General features: G+C 38.7%; 2 protein-coding genes across 5 annotated transcripts; one reads left to right on the top strand and one right to left on the bottom strand.

Moving 5' to 3' along the window:
* Positions 1-78: 78 nt before the first annotated feature.
* igsf5a (immunoglobulin superfamily, member 5a) lies at positions 79-13,055 on the bottom strand. Of its 4 annotated transcripts, XM_081615955.1 has the most exons (10): positions 12,923-13,032; positions 11,481-11,581; positions 11,119-11,216; positions 7,966-8,148; positions 7,382-7,457; positions 4,826-5,140; positions 3,461-3,751; positions 1,521-1,640; positions 1,345-1,369; positions 79-1,251 (listed from the first exon to the last, which is right to left on the bottom strand). In XM_081615955.1, exons 5-10 carry the CDS (start codon positions 7,440-7,442, stop codon positions 1,095-1,097), a joined length of 969 nt encoding a protein of 322 aa, XP_081472081.1. In that variant the 5' UTR covers positions 7,443-7,457; positions 7,966-8,148; positions 11,119-11,216; positions 11,481-11,581; positions 12,923-13,032; the 3' UTR covers positions 79-1,094. The 4 variants fall into 4 exon arrangements, with proteins under 4 accessions (XP_081472081.1, XP_081472082.1, XP_008426484.1 ...); XM_081615956.1 differs by lacking the exon at positions 11,481-11,581 and having other exon boundaries at positions 12,923-13,038; XM_008428262.3 differs by lacking the exons at positions 11,119-11,216; positions 11,481-11,581 and having other exon boundaries at positions 12,923-13,052.
* A 1,607-nt stretch (positions 13,056-14,662) lies between these two features.
* hmgn1b (high mobility group nucleosome binding domain 1b) lies at positions 14,663-18,598 on the top strand. The gene is made up of 6 exons (XM_008428263.2): positions 14,663-14,834; positions 16,978-17,001; positions 17,176-17,205; positions 17,295-17,336; positions 17,415-17,522; positions 17,602-18,598. Exons 1-6 carry the CDS (start codon positions 14,817-14,819, stop codon positions 17,647-17,649), a joined length of 270 nt encoding a protein of 89 aa, XP_008426485.1. The 5' UTR covers positions 14,663-14,816; the 3' UTR covers positions 17,650-18,598.
* The last annotated feature ends 513 nt before the right edge of the window (positions 18,599-19,111 follow it).

Below are 19,111 nucleotides of genomic sequence, written 5' to 3'. Positions count from 1 at the left end.
TCTTTTCAGCTTTCAAGCAAAATGTTTTAGTGCACTTTTCAAAGGCCTCTTTCAAGATATTCAAGGACACAACACATATAAATATGAAAACTAAGGCATAAAATTGGCAATTAAAGCACCGTTACAGAAAATTAAAAAGTCAACAATACAAAGTCAAACAATCCAGGTAATTTTCCTTTGTCCATTATCATTTTTCCAAGCAACACATAAGATATGGTGTCATGTCTGTAAAGTGTAGAAATTGCGTTTCCTTGTTAACAAGACAGTAAAATCGTTAAACTACAACAAATATCTAACATAATCTTATTTAAGGAGATTTCTGCAATAATTTTCTAAATGAAAGTGAGATTTGTTGATATTTTTTTGCTGGCATGTAAAAACAGAAAATACTGAGGATTAGACCATTTTAAGGAAACAGTTGCAGACATCGATAACAGAACAGAAAACATTCTGTGTTAACAACAAAAATAACTTAACCATGAAAATATATTCAGTCAGAAATTTTCCCACAGTTCAAGAGACGACTGGTGTTCTTTAGGAAATTGTTTGGATTTTTCACACACACACTTTGGTTTCAGCTGATGTTAGCACATCTACACGACTCAAACCAAAAATGTTTTTATCTTTGGGGTACAGTGGTATATTAAACGTCTACACGTTCATAAGAGACTGCTACGTTTTGTTGCCATTTCTTCAGGTAAAAGTAGCTAAAACAGTCTTACAGCTGGAAGTCTTCCAACACTCTGAGGATTTCTTCAGCGTTGTGTGTTTTTATAGCCTTTTATAGCACAATGTATGTTACCTGCAGTAGTCATAAAAATGCTACATGTTTCAAATATGACTTAAAGGAAATTTGACTTTGTAATTGAATGCCTTGATATTGGTCCTCCTTAAAAACTTCTGCTCATTCTGACACTCCGCTTTTGGGAAGTCATCACAAATTTGTTCCTCTATTAACATTTTAACAATTTTTTTTTTTTTTATCAGCGTTGCAAATGATCTCTCCAAACTTTAAACAAAACAGCTGAAAAACTTTAAAGTTCCTTCGAAAAGCCTGTCAAACGTCCGTAGAGCTCTCCGTCCTCTGTGTGTCGTCACACGAAGGTCATATGTCTGTGTTTCATGAAGCCGGACTCGGTCCAGTCGCCTGTGTCGTTCCTCTGGTTCTCCGACTCGTAGTATTCATTTGCCTGTCCCCTGACCTGTTCGGTTGTGCTGATGACACTTAGCCGACTGTGTGTTCTCACTCTCCTGTCAAGACAAAAACATCTGACCATGAATCTCTGCAGCCCTGGACGCTTTCACTCACAAAACTGTGTACAGCAAACACACGTGGTCATTTACCTCATTTCATCTTGGTAATTTTGTTCTAGAAAGGAGCATAAAACAACACGTTACTGGATTTGTTAAAGACAGAAGAGAGCATTTTTTTACGTTTATTTTCTGAGAATGCGTTTTGGGATTACACCGATGTGCCATGCAGAGTGATAGGAGTTGGGCTAAGAAGGAAAGTCTCTTACTTTTTTCTTTCCTGTGTTTGTAGCAGATGACGATTCCGAGGATGAGAAAAACCAACAAACCACAACTTCCAAACGACACGACTATGGCTATCAGCACTGTCCAGTCTGGAGGTTTGGGAACTGTTGCAGGGAGGGGAATCAAATAAGTTAACGTCCCACAAAAGGTTTTGTTTTTCAACAACAAAAGCAGTAAAGCTCTGTTCTTACATCTAGTTAAATTCTCTAATGTAATTTCATTTTTTTACGTTAAAGTTATTCCTGTGTTATCCCTTTTTAATATTTAGTTTATTATGTATGTATGGATGGTTGAACATGTAAAAAGAAGCTATCTACGGTCTACATTTTTCAAAGACACCCAGGCTCAAATGAAGCCAGTTTTTTTTCATGAAGTAAAACTTTTTCGAAACCTCAGTTGAAATTAAATGTGTGACAGGAATCACATGAACTCATCAGATGAGACGGGGACAGAATATGAAACCAGCACCAGGGACGGCAGTCGTCCACTCCTTGTCCTCTGCGTTTGCTCAGCGAGCTCATCAGCTGCGCAACGAACACGACATATCCAAATCAAGACTGGAGGAGAAAGCCGGGGTTCTTCCCACCAAACCTGTGCTTCTCTTTTGAAATCATAATACTTTCTTAATGCGGATAAAAGTTACCCCAAAATCTGTGCTCAGAACTTTTTATTTTTTACACTTTGTGGCTGAAGGACGACTCCAGACTTCCTCTCTCGTGTCATCATTTCGTGATCAAGCTATTTCTGTGTCTGGCTCACCTGAAACCTGACTCTGGAAATGTAATTGCCACAGATCATATGTTGAGTGGATCCATTATTGAGTTAAAACTGATGCTGTTGTGTTTGTGTTCAGCCCAGCTGGGTTTTACACAGCTCACTCACAGGCCTCCTTACAGTCATTATCTAATTTACAGATGTTTTGAATGCGGAGAAAGATACGCACTATAAATGTTTCTCTTCAAAACCTCATCGCTTGATTAACAAAACTAAAACACATGGAAACCTGTTAGCATCATTCCTACTGAGAAATTACATATATGTGCTAGCAACGTTTTAATACTTTTATATTGCTTCGTGGTTCCAGCTATTGTTCTCGTTTAGTACCTTTAGAAGCTCTCCCCTCTTTCTTGTGTGTGTGTGTGTGTGTGTGTCTGTGCGCGTGCGTGCGCGTGCGCGGGTGGGTGTGTGTGTGCGCGCGCGTGTACCTTACTCTACACACAGTAAAAATAATTGAAAGATGTTTTTTGTAAATCTGCTTCCATCTAGATTCTCAGGGTAAACAAGCTTTTGTGCTTGGTCTGTTTGTTATTGACATGTCTCCAAACCCTGTAAAGCGTCTGGATTTTAAATGCTTTATAAATATGCCAATAAACTTTAAGCTTTAACCACATCTTAGAATTATTTACTGTTTTGTTTTTGTCATTGAATGGGAAATTTGAAAGGACAAAGCCAAACAAACTCCTGAAATTAATAAAAAGAAATAATTGTCTATTTTAATCCTAAAGCTTTTTTCTTGCCTTCATAGAAAGTTTACTGCAGCACTGATGTCGCTTTAATATGAATCCTCTTCTGCCCTCTGAGCAAAGGGCTTCTTCTCAATAGCTGCGTTTCCATAACAAATGTGCGCAAAACGTTGTCACTATTCCACTAATGCCCCCAAAAAAATTCCAACTTCGCAATTGATGTGTTGTGAGGGAATGCAATGGTTCACGCAAATGAGGATTATTCCACATCTTGATCCTCAAACTACATCCATTTGAATTGTGAAATTGCTCAATTATATGGTCAATGGAAACACGGGTATTGTCTACAGGAGATATATATCAAATCTCTTTTAGTCGAGCACAACAAAAAAACAATGAAGTCCCATTCAGTTCAAAACTAATTCCCAACTGATGGCTGGCAGCAGTTGTTCAGAACCTACCAATCTCGATGTAGACGGAGCTGGACCGTGGAGCGGTGAGCGTTGAGAGAGAAGCCAAACACTCCACTCTTGCGTTCCTGCTGGCCGTGAGCCGGACAGTGCTGGTGGAGTTGAAGGAATCCCCATGAGCTGTGCTGGTGGTGTTGTAGAGGCTGCTGTTCACAGCCTGACCGTTTTGGGTCCAGCTGATGGTCGGAGCGGGGAACCAAGCAGTCGTTACGCACTCCAACTCCACCTCCCCGCCCTGCTTCACCGTCACGTTCCCGCCCGGGATGCTGACTGTTCCACTCTCTGATAGAAAGAAAGCAAATACGGTTTTAGATTGAAGAACTTAAGCACATTTGTTAGGAATCGAATATTGGATTTATTTGATGCATTTATTTTAGTGTAAGGTAAAAAAAAAAAAAAAAAAAAAAAGGGATGTGAGCCGAGGTGGGTGCTTGGTGTCATATAAGGTTTACAATTTGCCAATCAAACAATGAAATGTTTGCAGATTTCTTTAACAAATTAATTATTCTACACATACCACAGATGTGTCAGCAACTGACACATATCTTACAGATCCTTTCCAAATTGTCTTTGGAAAATATTTTCCAACTGTTCAATTAATTTATAGACCAATTCTTTTTTACAAAGGCTTTTCTAAAAGAAATGTACTCATCCTCACGTTTATCTGTTCACTTAGATCAAATGTGTCAAACTCGAGGCTCGGGAGCCAAATCTAGATTTTAAAAGAACCTTCAAAGAACAGTTGTTTGCTTAAATATTTTTTTAATCAAACAAATCAAAATAGTTTTTATATGGCAAAACTACATCAATGTGAAAAGGAGTTTAACTTTATTTAATTATAAGAGTGCAGAGACAGACAGTATTTTAAGTTCAACAGGGTTTTTTTTTTTCAGGATATTCGTGGTCTTGATGTTGCCCAAAATGAAAATGAATTTGACACCCCAGACTTAGATTATTGCACACAAGCTATAATAATTTATAGCTTGATATCTAAACTTTATTGTGTTTCTTAAAAGCATTCTTAGCAAGGCTGTCGCATGTTCAGGATTATTGGATGGTTTCTTTAAAAAAATAAAAATAAAATAAATAAAATAATAATAATAATAATAGTCCTAAATAAACCAGCGCTATCACTACAGTAGTTTGTCTTTTGTGTTTTAATCTGTGTTTAACTATTTTTGGTACTTTTGATGAGTTTGCGTAAGAAGTGCCTCAGACGTGGAAAATTGCTCATTATTGACCTCTAGAGTATACCACAGGAACTACAAGGCGTCTGCAGCTTCATTTGTCATTTCTAAATTCAAGACCGTAAAAACATAAAGTAAAAATATAGAAAAAATAATGTAACGACCTCACCTTGTACATAAAGCTGGGCTGTCACTGGTTGATGACCTTGTACATTACACACAACTTCCCCAGCATCAGCGCGGGTGACATTATGGACAGTAAACTCCACACAACTTCTGCTGGTATTGACGCAGAATCTGGCAGAAAATCTGTCCTCTGATGGGATTATGCTATTTGTTGAGTTGATAATTGTGAGGACTTGAATCCCTCTGACACCCCAGTTCGTGACCTCCCAGTGTCCCTGAATGGTGGCGATAAACTGGACGTCAGAATCTCGCAGCGCTGTTGAGTTCAGAGGCTCCAGTTGGACCTTCTGCGACGCCGCTGGGTAAAGGACAAAGAAATCATACAACAACCTAGATGCTGAATTTTATCTTAGTGTAAATCCAGCTGACAAATGTAAAGTCCACATTTGTCAGCTGGATAGTAAATATAATTTTTTACCAAAATGTATTCTGTTAGATTTAGCTCCAACTCTTATGTTATGTCTATGGTTGCTAGCATAGACATAATATAAGAGTAGACCCCGCATTGGCTGCTCCGGCGCAGGAAATACGGCGGCCATCTTGGAGCGGTACTCCCTCCTACTTTGCTCAATCAAAACAGCAGAAGATGCCTCAGCACTGAGGGATATTGTTGTTCTGATCGATGGACCATTCATGTGAGGGCTCCACAGACAACATTTCACAAGTAAGATGGACATATTATTGTGTATATATTGTGATTCGAATATTACTTTACTGTATTTACGTCCACTGGCGAGATACCAGCTAATATTAGCTGCAGTGCTTGGTGTAATACTGGGTTCAGCCCCGCTATGAAGGCTAACCGAGATTCCGTAAATCTAAAAAAATTAATTATTCTCCAACATTGACTTAGATTATCTGACACAAGAGCCTATATTAGACAGACAGACATGTATCCAATATATATTATTCAGTATTAATCATTATTTATTTGTGCCATTATTAATCAATATTTGTGTTTGTATAGTTATATAAATATGTATTGATATTACTAAATAATTTATTAAATAAATTATGAACGGCTGTGTGCTTTGTAATATGCTCATCATACATCAATATCAGAATATTCCATTCTATTGTTATAGCCACTAAGCATATTTAAATATGTTGAACCATGTATTAAAAACATACTTAAACAATACAATTGTTTATAAATGTAGCTTTGATAGATGTTTGAATAAGGTTTCCAGTAACAAAAAAGCGTGTTATGATCGATTAAATGCGCTGATACGTCATGGTGCCTGCTAAACACATAAGCTGAGAGGAGTGGTGTACCGCTCCAAGATGGCCGCCCTAAATCTCGTCAGTGACAATAGGCGAGAGCGGTCCATGAGCTGTCTATCCTTATATTATGTCTATGGTTGCTAGACCTGTTGTGGCTCAATATTGGTCCATATATAAGGCGCACCGGATTATAAGGTACACTGTCAGCTTTTGAGGAAATTGAAGGTTTTTAGGTGCGCCTTATAGTGCGGAAAATACGGTAGGTTAAAATGTGTGCTTAAGAGGAATGTTACTGACAGTTGCGTGGCAACAATAGTTAAATTATTTTATGTTTTCAGAGTCATTACTGTAAATGTTAGGTCAGAGAATGGAAACAGGGAACAGGCAGCAGCAAACCAAGGAATGCTGCTTTGTTTACACTGTGCTTGAAGAAAATTGGTGTTTGCTATGTGAATTTAGCAAATAAATTGCTTTGTTAGCATTTGAATGGACTGAAAGTCAAACACAAAGTAATTCTGGAAACCATTTGTCCAGCAATGTCAAGTTGAGAAATATTTTCCGATTTGTAGAAGAATTCCATTGCAGTTCATTAAAAATAACTTGTAAAAGTAATAGTTGACTGGAAATGATGTATTGAGGGATCAAGTTCCCCCCCACCCCATTTGCTGGGAATAAAAAATATTTTCTGAATTTCAGCCATTACTTTTGCTGAAATATTTTGATTTTTTTTTTCTTTAAGAAACAGCTAGACGAAACAGCTAGATGTTTTCACCAGTCCTCTCAATTAAGATGGACAAAAAAAGAAATTTCAAATGTCAACAGAATGTTTCAAAACATATTTTTTTTAAAAGTGTTACAAAAGCTAAAACTGGTCGCAGGATTAGATATTGCATTGTTAGCTTTAAGCTTTGTTAGACTTAAGAGTTGAAATCAAAATAAATTTACTCCAAAGCAAACGGTGGAAAACAGAATTTTGATGCACGAGTCTGTTAAAGTCACACACAATCAAGGGTTTTTCTGCAAAATGTCAAATAAAGACAAAAATAGACCCTTGTTTTACAGTATGGTTTTTCTCTGAACAATAATATTTTAATTTAACTACAGAAGAGTTTTTATGGTCACATATCCATGTCTGCATTGACTGTCAGAAAATATCAACACATCATATTCTGGCAATAAGGTTATATCACACATCCCTCATTCTATCTCTATCTGCTCCGTCTTGTTTTTTTTAATATAAAGTCAAGATCTAGAAAAAGACCAATTCAACCGCACAATTTATACATTTCTAAATACATATAAATGAAACACTGACCTCTGCATTGTAGTAAACAAATGGACATGAGGCCAAAGCTTATTTTCCAGGAAGCAGTCATTGTAGTGTTGTCACTCTAAAGAATAAAAGCAATAAAATCAGTGTAATGACGGAAACATAGATGAATCTGAACCATATAATCTAAAATAATGAAGTACATTGTAACACCAAAAATCATTTGATAAAATCATGCATTAATAGAAATTATGGCAAGCTACAGGTGACACACATCAAGTTGTCCCCTGCACTTGGTTGGGAAAACAACTCGAGGGAAAAGATGCACACGGGAAAAATGTTAAATAAAATCCATACAAAGAGAGGATTCCATTATTTTCCTGTTCCAAAGGATCGATCTCACGTTTCATTTCAAATGAAAACAGCACAAAGTCTGTAACATCCAGCTGCCGTCTTACAACACCGTACCATCAAAATGTTCTTACGTCCTAAACCGAAATCAGTTCAACTACAACATTTCTGTTTATCGTATCTATGTATTAATCATTTTTAAGTTTCAGAGTAAAAATAGAAGAAAAAAAACATATCAAAAGTTATATTTTTCCACAACTCAAATGTGATCGACTTACTGCGTGACGATTCCCGCTGTGGACGGTGCTGCTGATCAGACCTGCATTTCCTGGACCAACAGGTGGGACTCAAACTGACACAGGAAACAAAGTCCAACCTTGGTTTCTGAAAGCCAACCCTTATCTGCTCTCCACACACGTCACCGAGTCATAAAGCCTCCGATGTTTCACCTGAAGACACACCTGACGGATGAAGTTGAGGTGTGACAAAAGGCAAGAAATTAAGTGTTACATCTGAGGTTAAGCTCAGGTTAGACATTCTTATTAAGCTGCTTACCAACATGAGGAACCCTGTTTCGCCTTATTTTTGTTTTTCCAACTCTTCTTTTAACAAATGGATATGGAATAATGCTAATGCTAACATGGAATAAAAAGAAAATGAAAAAGCAGAGACCAGAATGGTTTCTCATTTAAAAGGGCTTGAAAACAGCTTCCCTATTTACCCTCACAGTGTGGATCAGTCTGAAACTTTTATTGCCCTGACAGTTACAAATATGCAGGGTTCAGTACTAATGTTTAGAAAACTAGATGATACATCCAATGATACTCCTTTATTCATTCAATTACTTCAAAATGTATACTTTATTAGAGATTATTGAAATTAAATACAGCAACATGCGAAGACTTCTTCAAATCCTAGGTTGAAAAGAGATTATATTCTTTGTCCAAATACCAAAAGTTCACCCATACATCCGATTTGTGTGTATTTATGTGTTTATTTATGTATTTGTGAACTGGGGCGTAGGCAAGGGGGTAAAATGAGGAGACAGAAAGTCGATTTCCACAACTGCCAGAATGACCTCCTTCCGGGATATATCACCTCTGAACACTGATAAAACTAACCACTAGAGGTCAGTGTAGGATAACTGAAGCGTCACAAAGGACCTTAAATTTGAAAGGGCTTCCATTTTGAGTGGTTCTGGCTTGACACATTTTATATGATACACGTTGACATTAAACATTCATTGTCATTATTATCCATACACATACTAAAACGTTCATTTATAATGCATTGAAAACCGAGATGGAGCAACTTTTCTTATAATAATAATAATAATAATAATAATAATAATAATAATAATAATAATAATAATAATTCACTCACCCATGTTTGGTCACTGGGTTTTGCTTATTACTGTGTCTAATGAACAGGCTGAGATGTTCAAAACTACATAATAATGTATTTCTCTGCATTTTATGTGCCGAAAAGCTAAAGAGACTTTTTACAAATAACTGTTTTACACTACAGTGTGTGCCAGATTTACTGCGACACAAAATATCTAAAGTATAAATAAATCACTACAATTGGATATTTGCGGTCATCACCAGCTTTGTTGAGGAACCTCTACTTTCCTAGTTGTGATCCTAAATTTCAGAGGACTTTCAGGTTTTCTTATTCAAATTAGAGCTAAAATATTTGATGTTATGAGTACAAAGGTGAAGCATACACAACGCCTAATAAATCTCTCTGGTTTTCCTGCTGGCGACTTGAACACAGTTAGGTTGGGGGAGATGTCATTCCTACTGGAATGTACTGGTCCATACAGAAGAATTAAAATTAGACATTTGCATGGAATCAAAAATTTATTATCAACATGGTAACCGTATCTTGTTTAAGGCCAAAAATAATTTATTACCAGGACGCTTTTCTTAAACCAAGGGAAGACTTTATAATTTAAGGGGAAAGTATGAATTTAAAAAATTTAAATACGTGGGGTGAAGCTGTGGACTGGCTAAGTATGGAAAACATAAAACAGTTTAAATAATCATTTAAGAAGTTGTCACTGCATATAAATTTGAGAAACAATCACTGATATTACTGCTATTATCAATGTTATTGTAACCATTTAATGAAGTTGTCAATTATTATAGAATTTATTACAAAATTACAAATTATTATTAATATAACCAAGCTAACATGAATAGTAATTTAGTGGATGTTGCTATAAATTAGTGTAAAAACAAACTTTACCCACTCCCTTTGAACCTGTAAATCCCTTTTGCTTGCTTTTGTTGTAAGTTTATTTTGAGTGTGTGTGTGTATGTATATTTTTGGTTATCCTCTTATTAGACTATGTCCAATAAAGGCAAACTCAAATATACCAATTGTTTTTTTCTAGCTAGAGAAAATGATTTTTGTAAAAATGAACTGAAACTAGAGAGTTAGTGACTAGTGAAAGCCATCCCTTGGCCTGCTCAATGTTCAGCTTCCAGGATCCCTGGGCGCCATTTTATGAGTGTTGCTGTATGGCACACAGTGGAATGTCTCCAGACACAGCTTGTATTGTATAGGCAGAAGCTGTCAGACAACCATGAGAAACAGGAAGAAGATAATGGGGGCGGGGGGAGGGTCAGGGCTCAGATCCCGCCGCACAAGGCCAGCAGTGGAAGCAATATGGAGGCCCCCCTCCGTCACCAGAGCCTCTCTGTCAGGGATCATCAGTCATAATGTATGCCACACGCTCTCGGGGTGCTTCACTTAACCATGCCCTTTGTCTCACTGTACCAAGCACAACTGCAGAATAACTCCACTTAAATGACCCCCCCGTTCCCCCTTCTCCCGGAGAAGACGATGTGACTTTAACAGCGGATACGTCGCCAACAATAAAACTGCGCAAAGTCTGGAGCGCGCATCAATCGCTATTGTTGGATTTGCTTTTGTTATGTCAGCTGCCGCCTCATTAATGGTTAAAGCCGACTAAGGTTTATTGTTACTGAGCTTGTTAGGCCTTGCTGCCTTCAAGGGGCGAGCCTCCGCCCTCTCTCACATGTAAATGACTGTTAAGGGAAGGTCAGGCGCACACCTCTGCTCACGCCTTTTAGAAGCTGAAAGAACAAATTCTCACCTTTGTAAAATAATTGTCAGAGTTTTTTTTCTTTTTTTTTCCAATTCATCTTTTGGCTAAAAAAAAAAGGTGGTTTTCTTTCCCCCAAAAATGACTTGGGCCGTTATTTTACAAAGGTGACGAAATGTAACCAATTTGTTGTCCTGCGAAGGGTTAGATTTTCTAAGCTCCTTGTTTTATTTTTAATTTTATAGTAACCGAACTCATTGTCAGCTTTTTGAGAATAAATATTTAACTCATCTTCTGTTTTTTTTTTTTGTTTTTGTTTTTTGTCTCAAAAAATGTAAAGGCAGTCGCACAAACGTACCGTTCAGATTCTAAGTGCGGGCAACAATATCCTTCCTCTCTCGTGGACGGGTACATTATAGCTTCACCTGCTGCTCCATATGGGACAGCTGCCATTCGCTGCATGGGAGAAATCCACTTAGTAACCGGGGAGAGACTAAGCTTTTCCTTACATCCATTCACTCATCTCCCGTCTGCACAACTCAAATGGCTTCATAGGTGGAAGCAAACAGAAATGCCTGTTGGTTTTTTTTGCACAGCACGCAGCGCAGAGTCACCATGTTCCCTCTCATTAACACAAAACGTAAGACTGTAAACCACTAGAGGAACATACGTGAACAAGTTGCCCTCTGTCAAAGAGGCTTTAGATGAGGTCACCTTTACCTTCATCCCGTCACCTCCCTTGGGGATTATGCCAACGCCTGTGTTCTGGTTATTGCACAGGCCTGGGAACTCCGCTTATTGTTTCTCCTAATCCAGCAGACCTATCATACGAGTTTGAAATGAAAGCTAGAGTCATTAAGTTAGCTTTTACCCTGGCTTATTCATTATTTTTGCAGGTCAGATTGGAAAGAGTTTGAATTAATAATCTACACACTGAAGGTCTGCAGACTTCTGCAAGAGGGAGGAGGAGAGGGAAGTGAGATCTCCGGGAAGGAGCCGTTATGGAAAGAGTCCATAGCGAACACAACCGCATTGTAACCTGTTACACAATCATTGCCGTTTTTTCCTCCCTCTGGTGTCTATGCAGAGGAATTCCCACAGACAGATGTAACTCAATCCGCTAGGCTATTAATAGGACCATTTTACAAGTTTCGTCACAGTTCAGCTACAATATGGGTGTTTTTGTTGAACTTTCACTACACATTAGTGCTTTATATTTCTTTTTTATCTATCAGACAAGCATTGACCGACAGCATGATGTAAAATTACACAGAAGTTCACGGCTGAATTTAGAATCCAGAAGCTTTATTTTTTCTCTTTGACTTTGCTTACGAGATTATTTTTCGTTGCGGCAACAAAAGCACAAATTGTGTTAAATTCTTGTTCGTCGTTGCTATCATGCTAGGAGATGAACTTGAGCTAGGTCTTTTGAAACCATTTGAAAGGTTTCATTCCAGTGTTGCCCTCCGTTTACAGTAGCTCTGACCATCCTCCCCACAGCATGATGCTGCCACCACCATTGTTCACCATGTGGCTTGTTCAGTGTTGGTTTTACAAACTTCTTCCAATTTTGTAACGGTACAACAATAAACTTCTGTATTTTGTTAGATTTAATCTGATAGAGCAAAAAGCAGTTTGTGATGCTTGTGTTTTCAAATGTTTTGCAACCTAATTGCAGCTCTCTCCCAAGACTCCCCAACTCAGCTCAAGACTAGCCAGCAGCAATTAGCAAACAGCTGGTGGAACTGTGCATCTGCCGAGCTCTGTAAGCGAGGTACTTCCGAATTCAACGCTGGTAAAAACTTTACCGGTGTTAATAAAGACGCACTGTTGTGATGGCTTCCTGAAGGCGGCAATTCAGAAAGAACAGGAGTTTTCTAAGAGACAGAGGCTCATTTTCAAGGTGTTAAATTAGAAAATAAAATTTATTTTAAGTCATATTTGATATATATAGCAGCTACATAACTAATAAAGTTAACATACTTACTTGATTATGCTAGAAAATGGTACACTGACACTGACCAACGCTCCTTTTCCTCATGTGGTTGATGTGTCCCCCTTCACAATTTGTTTATATATATACATATATATATATTTATATTCCCCCCTCCCCTTTGGACAGATTTGTAGAGAGCACAATTAATCAGAACAGATTTTCTCACCTGAGCTATGGACATCTACTACTCTTCCAGAGTTACCATGGGCCTCTTGGCTGCTTCCCTGATAGATGTTCTCCTCGCTGGGTCGCTCTGCTGCAGCCATGCCTTGTCTGGATCTGCCACACTCTTAAATTTGGACTCCTGCACAGGGCCCTGGATTTATAATGAGACTAAATCAAACACAGGTGGAATCTATTCATTGATAATTATGTGACTGTTGAAGACAGTTTTGTACTGGTTTTAGTGGAAACAGGATAAAAGTGTGAACAACAAACTTTCACAAAACTGCTGAAACACTGAGTTCCTTTGAATCACGGCTATAAACCCCACCTGTTTGGAGTTGCTTTTTAACCATAAAATGGAGCATTCACCAACATATTTGATGTGTATTGATAATTTTGACAATGGCACGTCACAAAATGTGATGTTTAATGGTGTCACGTTTGGAAACTGTATGATGTATTTTTTTATGTTTTTATTATGTAAAGCACGATGAACTGCCTTGCTGCTAAAATGTGTTATGCAAATAATCTTGAAATAAACTTCTGTTGATAATTTCTCTCAAGCTAAGAGAGCAACTGCGACGTCGGAAGGAGCCGATTGTAAAAAATAAAAATCAGCCATAATGTGCACACAACAGGTTTGTATGAGAAGCATGAGGAGGTTCTAATAGTCAAAAGCATCTAAACTGGATCGGTTTGCTTTTGTCTGATTACAAAATGCTCCTCAAAACTTTATTATGCAATGAAAGAGACAAAACGGATGAAAAATATTTAGTGCCTGGTTGTGCTTTGTTCACTATTTTTGACTAAATGTCAGATGCTCTGGCAGCTGCCTGTAACTATTCCTCCTCCTATGAGTTTACCATTTATACCTTCTGGTGCATAAATGTGCAATGATCTTTCCAGATGAGCCAAAATACATCTTTATGCAAACATTAATTCTGGGTGCTTATCTGTTTTTAAACATTAGGAGTGCATAACATAATTAATCGACCAGCTACACATTTTGAAAACGTAATATAAAATGCATTGCATTTGATTTTTTTATAGGCCATGGGAATGTAAAAGTCAACAATCAGGATGCTGTTGTTTCACTCGTAGAAAGTGAGAAAATGTCATGGAACGTGTTAAAAGCATAACGTACTTGTTTCCACTGAAGTCATGTTTGGACACTGTACACACCCTGCAGTAAACGACTCCAAGAACACATGACAAGCAGGTTGCACAAGAACACGCACACACACGCACACACACTAGGAACTGTACCAACATGCACCGTGTCGCCATTTTCCCAAGCTAAACTGCTTTGCCCAAGATTCTCGACCAAGAGAGTACACACCCCTCTCTGAGTTTTCTAAACAGACACATGCCAATAAATGTGGTAAAAGTCCGCGACTGCACGAGGAAGAACGGGTTTGTTGTCACATATTCCTGGAATATGTCCCTAAACGTGTTACTGGGGGAAGCGAATATTTTTTTCGACGCGGTTGAATGGAGCTTTAATAATTTTGCCTTGTTATGGCAGACGGCTGCACAGAGACACATAGCATGTCTGTTGACTGGCATGTGACGTATCCACACAGGTAATAGCACAGATTTCAAATCGTGCAGTTCCCCACCTTGTCGTCCAATCAGCACGCGGAAAGGGCGGGGTTTGACGCCGTCAATCACGAAGGAAGCGAAAGGGTTTGAATAGGGAGGGAGGGGGAGAATCCAATCCGGTTTGAGCTAGTTTTTCCTTCCAATGGAACAGTAAAGTCTCGCTGCGCTGTATTAGACTGTATTGGCACAGCTTTATCCAGAATATACCACTGTATTTTGTTTAATTTACTTTAATTCGGCTATTTTTTCCCCTTTTTTTTAGTCAAAAAAAAAACTCCCCACACAAACCAACAATGCCTAAAAGGAGCAAAGTGAGTAGACTGATCTTTCATCCATTTAGTAATAAGGTTTTATTATAATACACTGTTGCAATTGTGAATTCAGCTGCTTTCGTGTTAGGTTCAGAGCTGTTAAAATACTGTTGCAGATGCGTGTTTGGTGCACGGAGCGAACGCGCTTGTAAAGCTGTAGTTTCGTTTGTGTGTAGTGGTTGCTTCTGTTGCATGGCTTGTTGTTCCTACGTGCTGTGATTATCTTCATGCGAAGTGATTCCACTCCGCCTGCCTATCTTTCTCTCGATTTACAACATAATGTGCTTATGCCACAACAGAATGTACCGATTCAGAGCTGTAGTAGCGGAGCTTTAAACCTTCTTGTTGTGTCAGAAAGAGCTGGGTCGGGCTACTGTATTGCTGGACAGCGTTTCTGCAGAGAAAGTTGGCGGCATATTGATTGTTTTCTCTGGGGGTCGACACGCTGGAAGCCAAAGTTTAATGGAGGGAAAACGACAGAATGATTAAAAGTGGAAATATTGCATGTATCTGATTGGGTTAGCGTGATAACCGTTGGGGGTTATTTTTGTGCGAACTTTTTTATACAACTAAAAGCTTTAATTCGACTTTAATTCGAAAATAAAAACATTATTGGTTTGCCCGTTTGAATGTTATCGTGTGGCTGCCCTCATTTCTCTGCGAAAACTAACGTGTAGTCGGCATTCGTCGTGTTAACGGAGTGCTTCCCTGTGTTCAGGACGGCTCAGGCCACTCGGAGGTTATGCAATGGCGAGCCTCCGTCATCGTAGCGCTGCTCCTGTTGCTGGGGGTTCTAGCATATTCTGCTAGCAGCAGACCGACAGAGTCACTGAGCATCTCTGACTCTTTTCAAACTCCTGGCGGGAACACTCTCGCCGCCGCTCAGTTCAGCCACAGTCCCATTTATTACCAGAGAAAAGATGGAGGCGGAGTCCTCCCTCTCCCTCCTTGCCGGAATTGCTGTAGGCAAGCAGGAGCTGGAGGAGCGCCACCGTGCGACGAAAAAAGTCAACTTCAAACTCTTCCACACTTCAATATTTCTACCTTCGCACTTTTCATGGGCTACCTTTCGCTGTTTATGCTGCGTTTGATTGGCGTCGGAAAATGACGTCATGTCCAAAGCGAGCGCGTTCTAGCCGCATGCCGGCTTTGTAATGGTGATACTCGTTAGCAACATGAAAAAAAACATTGATTTCTTTTTGTTGTTCCGAGTTTAGACACCAAGGAGAGCTGTTCTCAGCGATATATATCGAGCAGCATTATGCGCGGTAAATGCTGATGGTTTATGCCAAAAGCTTTCACTTTTTTTTTTTTTTTACATCCGCGGCAGTCATTGGAACTAAACTCGTTGCTGAACCTTCAACTTCAATAAGCCATACTGTATTTCCTACTTGAAACTCGAAAATTCGACTTTGAATACACATAGAACGCACCATTATTTGAAGTAGTTTCTCAATGAGCGTTTTAGATTTACAAATCAATCCAATATGCACTAATCACTTTTACAGGCTGATGTGGATTTTGGTTTACCTGCTGCAGTTTTGTCGTGTTTGATTTGCTTCAGTGATGAAATACAACACATTTTGGACATTACATTTTGGCCACTTTCACCTATAAGTGATCACCTATCAGTGATAGTGAACTGATAGGTTTACTATCAGTTTTAAATCCAACTGAAAATGAAGGGGTCACAAGATTATCCCCATTTGCACACCATCCTGCCTTTATCTAATTGTCAACTCAAAGCAAAGTGCATAAAAGCTAATTGTGCTCGTTCATGAGTTTACATACCTGCAGGAAGGAATTTGATTTTTTAATCATCAATTTGGGATGATCACAAAGCGATTGAAGGGTTATTATATTCAAAAATACATTATTAATCCCAAAGGAAAACAAGATCTTAATTTTAAGTGATTTACACCCAGCAGTCCTCTTTAGATTATCTTTTTTTTTTATTTTTGTTATCTGCATGCCTTGGTGATCATTTTAAAGCACATTTGTTAGAGTGTGATATAGGGCTGAAAGGAGATGTCCTCATCTTTAATAAAGAATATGAATATTCTAAATATTCACATCTTCTACACAGCCACTGAAAATAAATGTGACTAAAAGTTTTTCTTCTTTTCTGTCTCTTCCCTCACAGGCAGCATCAGGAGGCGACTCAGCGGTAAGAATAAATCCTGACGGCACAATTTGATGTAGGACATAAAATGTTGGGGGGGATAAAACTACTGAAACAGTTTGTCCACCCACCCAGTAGGGGTCAGTAGCAGCCCAGTTTGTCGTGTCATTTGTCCTGCAAGAATCTTAAAAGTAATCAAACTGTGTGTTCTGTCCACAGCCTAAGAGGAGATCTCTTAGGTTGAAAGATGTAAGTGTGAAAAAGCGCATCATCTCTCTCTCAAAATGTTTATGACTGACAGTGCTTCAGTTCATCGTTTTATATATTTATTTTCACAGAAACCCGCACCTGCAAAGGCGGAGGCCAAACCCAAGCCAAAGGTAGTTTGAATTTTTTACTTCTATGAGCAGGTGCCATTATTTCAAAATGACTGATTTGCTTGATACTTTCTTTTGTAGAAGGGACCTGCTAAGGCCAAGAAAACCAAGGAGGTGGAAAAGGCCAAGCCTGAGGAAAAAGCACCAGAGGCCCCAGCTGAAAACGGTGAAGCCAAAGCTGAGGAGGAGGTGAGGGTTTAAACTTTATCGACAAAACGCATCTCCTCTCGTCTGGGACGTTTCTAATCTGCATATTCTGTGTTAACAGGCTCCCGCTACGAACGCAGCCAATCAAAAAGATGAGGCAGCTGAATAACATCACTCCAGCTCTGTCTTACACCAGTGCTCCCTGTACCTCTTTTCTTGTACAATTCAGGGGAATATTTTTATCAACTATTTTCTAAATACAGGTTTTTTAGTAGTTTGATTGTAGAGAACACTTTTTTTTAAAACAAAACAAAAAACACCAATTTGGACACAGGGAAAAGAAGAAAGAAAATAAAACTCATCAAGCCCCACAATTTTGCATCAGCGTAAATTTGCGGTCGTCGTTACTGTCGGAGGATTTTATTTCAGTTTTAAATGTGAAGGAGGGGAGGGTGCGGGGTGGGTCCGCGCGTCAAACATGGAAGCTTGACGAGCGGCGGCGGGGGTCGGGGGGGCAACAACTGGAAGAGCTTACCTGTGTGGAGTACATTCCATGAGCTTTATAAGGGACGGCTTGTAGTGTGTGCTGGGGCGGGGGTGGATGTCACTGTACAACTCATTGTTTTCTTGTTTATATTGAAGAACAGTGTTTTAGAATGTTTGTAAGTTTTTTTTTCCTATTTGGTTATTCTTGTATTCATGCAGTTTTCTTAACCAATCTAATCAATAAATCCTAATATTCCTAGTTCTGCAGCTCTCCCATTTGAAACTGGGCATCGCATGTGTTGTGTCTGTCGTGTGATAGCATCGCAATAAATTTGTATAGCTGCTGTGAAAAGACTTCTCGATCCGCAGTGTGTAACGGTACGGTGTATGGATGGCGAAAAAGGAACTTGTTCTTAGCCATGCTAACGTAGGATTTACACTGACAAAACTACCGAGGCTGGCTTCTCTAAAGCCAACAGACAAACTGTACTGTCACACCAACAGTAGCCATATTTCTGTGGTTTTAGGTGTCTGTATCAAAATCCACATGTGCAGTTTTTTTTTATTATTTGTCTAGAGTTGTACTTGTGTGATAATTGTTAAAACCAATAAAACTCAGTTGGTAGCCGTTATGCTGTTTCATTCCACACAGTTCATGCAAAAACTGCAGCAGTGAAAAAGACTGACGATACAAACCTCATATCCTTTAAAAAATGAATTTTGAATTCAGCCGTAGCATTTAAGAGTCACTTAATATCAAAGAGAAAACAGTCGAGTTCTCTGGTGAAATATGTGGAGTCCAAATTCTACACTTATTTTTGTGTGTTTTCTTTGTAAGTAGAAACTTTTGATATAATTTCATATTGTTTGGGTGCATTTATTAAAGAAAATTATCACTTATATCCTTAAGAAAACCATAGCTTGATGGTGAAATGGTCACACCGACTATAAGGGTTAGAGTGGTGCTTTTGCAAGTTGTGCACCAAGAAAAGTATGCAAGGCCCATATCAGGACCATGGACAGCTCCACAGTAGCTTGCAGCTTAAATAACTGCTTCTCTTTTTGATGAATTGTTGCTTTCTGTGGTATCACTAACTACATGAGGATTCAGTCCGAGTAAACAAATGATGTTTATCCTTTTCCAT

This window comes from Poecilia reticulata, chromosome 14 (genome assembly GCF_904066995.2).
Source record: "Poecilia reticulata chromosome 14, P_reticulata-male-v2, whole genome shotgun sequence".
Lineage (NCBI taxonomy): Eukaryota > Metazoa > Chordata > Actinopteri > Cyprinodontiformes > Poeciliidae > Poecilia > Poecilia reticulata.
Note: the sequence above shows the minus strand (reverse complement) of the source record. Positions and strands in the feature narration are given on the sequence as shown.

Bases quoted from the DNA above. Each gene is read 5' to 3' on its own strand.
- igsf5a (XM_008428262.3), bottom strand. From the start codon at position 7,442: ATGACTGCTTCCTGGAAAATAAGCTTTGGCCTCATGTCCATTTGTTTA. The intron at 1,370-1,520 runs GTAAGAGACTTT...GCTCCTTTCTAG, and splicing joins CAAACACAGGAAAGAAAAAA to AACAAAATTACCAAGATGAA. The intron at 1,252-1,344 runs GTAAATGACCAC...TTGTCTTGACAG, and splicing joins AATTACCAAGATGAAATGAG to GAGAGTGAGAACACACAGTC.
- hmgn1b (XM_008428263.2), top strand. The intron at 17,002-17,175 runs GTAAGAATAAAT...TTCTGTCCACAG, and splicing joins CATCAGGAGGCGACTCAGCG to CCTAAGAGGAGATCTCTTAG. The intron at 17,337-17,414 runs GTAGTTTGAATT...TTTCTTTTGTAG, and splicing joins AGGCCAAACCCAAGCCAAAG to AAGGGACCTGCTAAGGCCAA.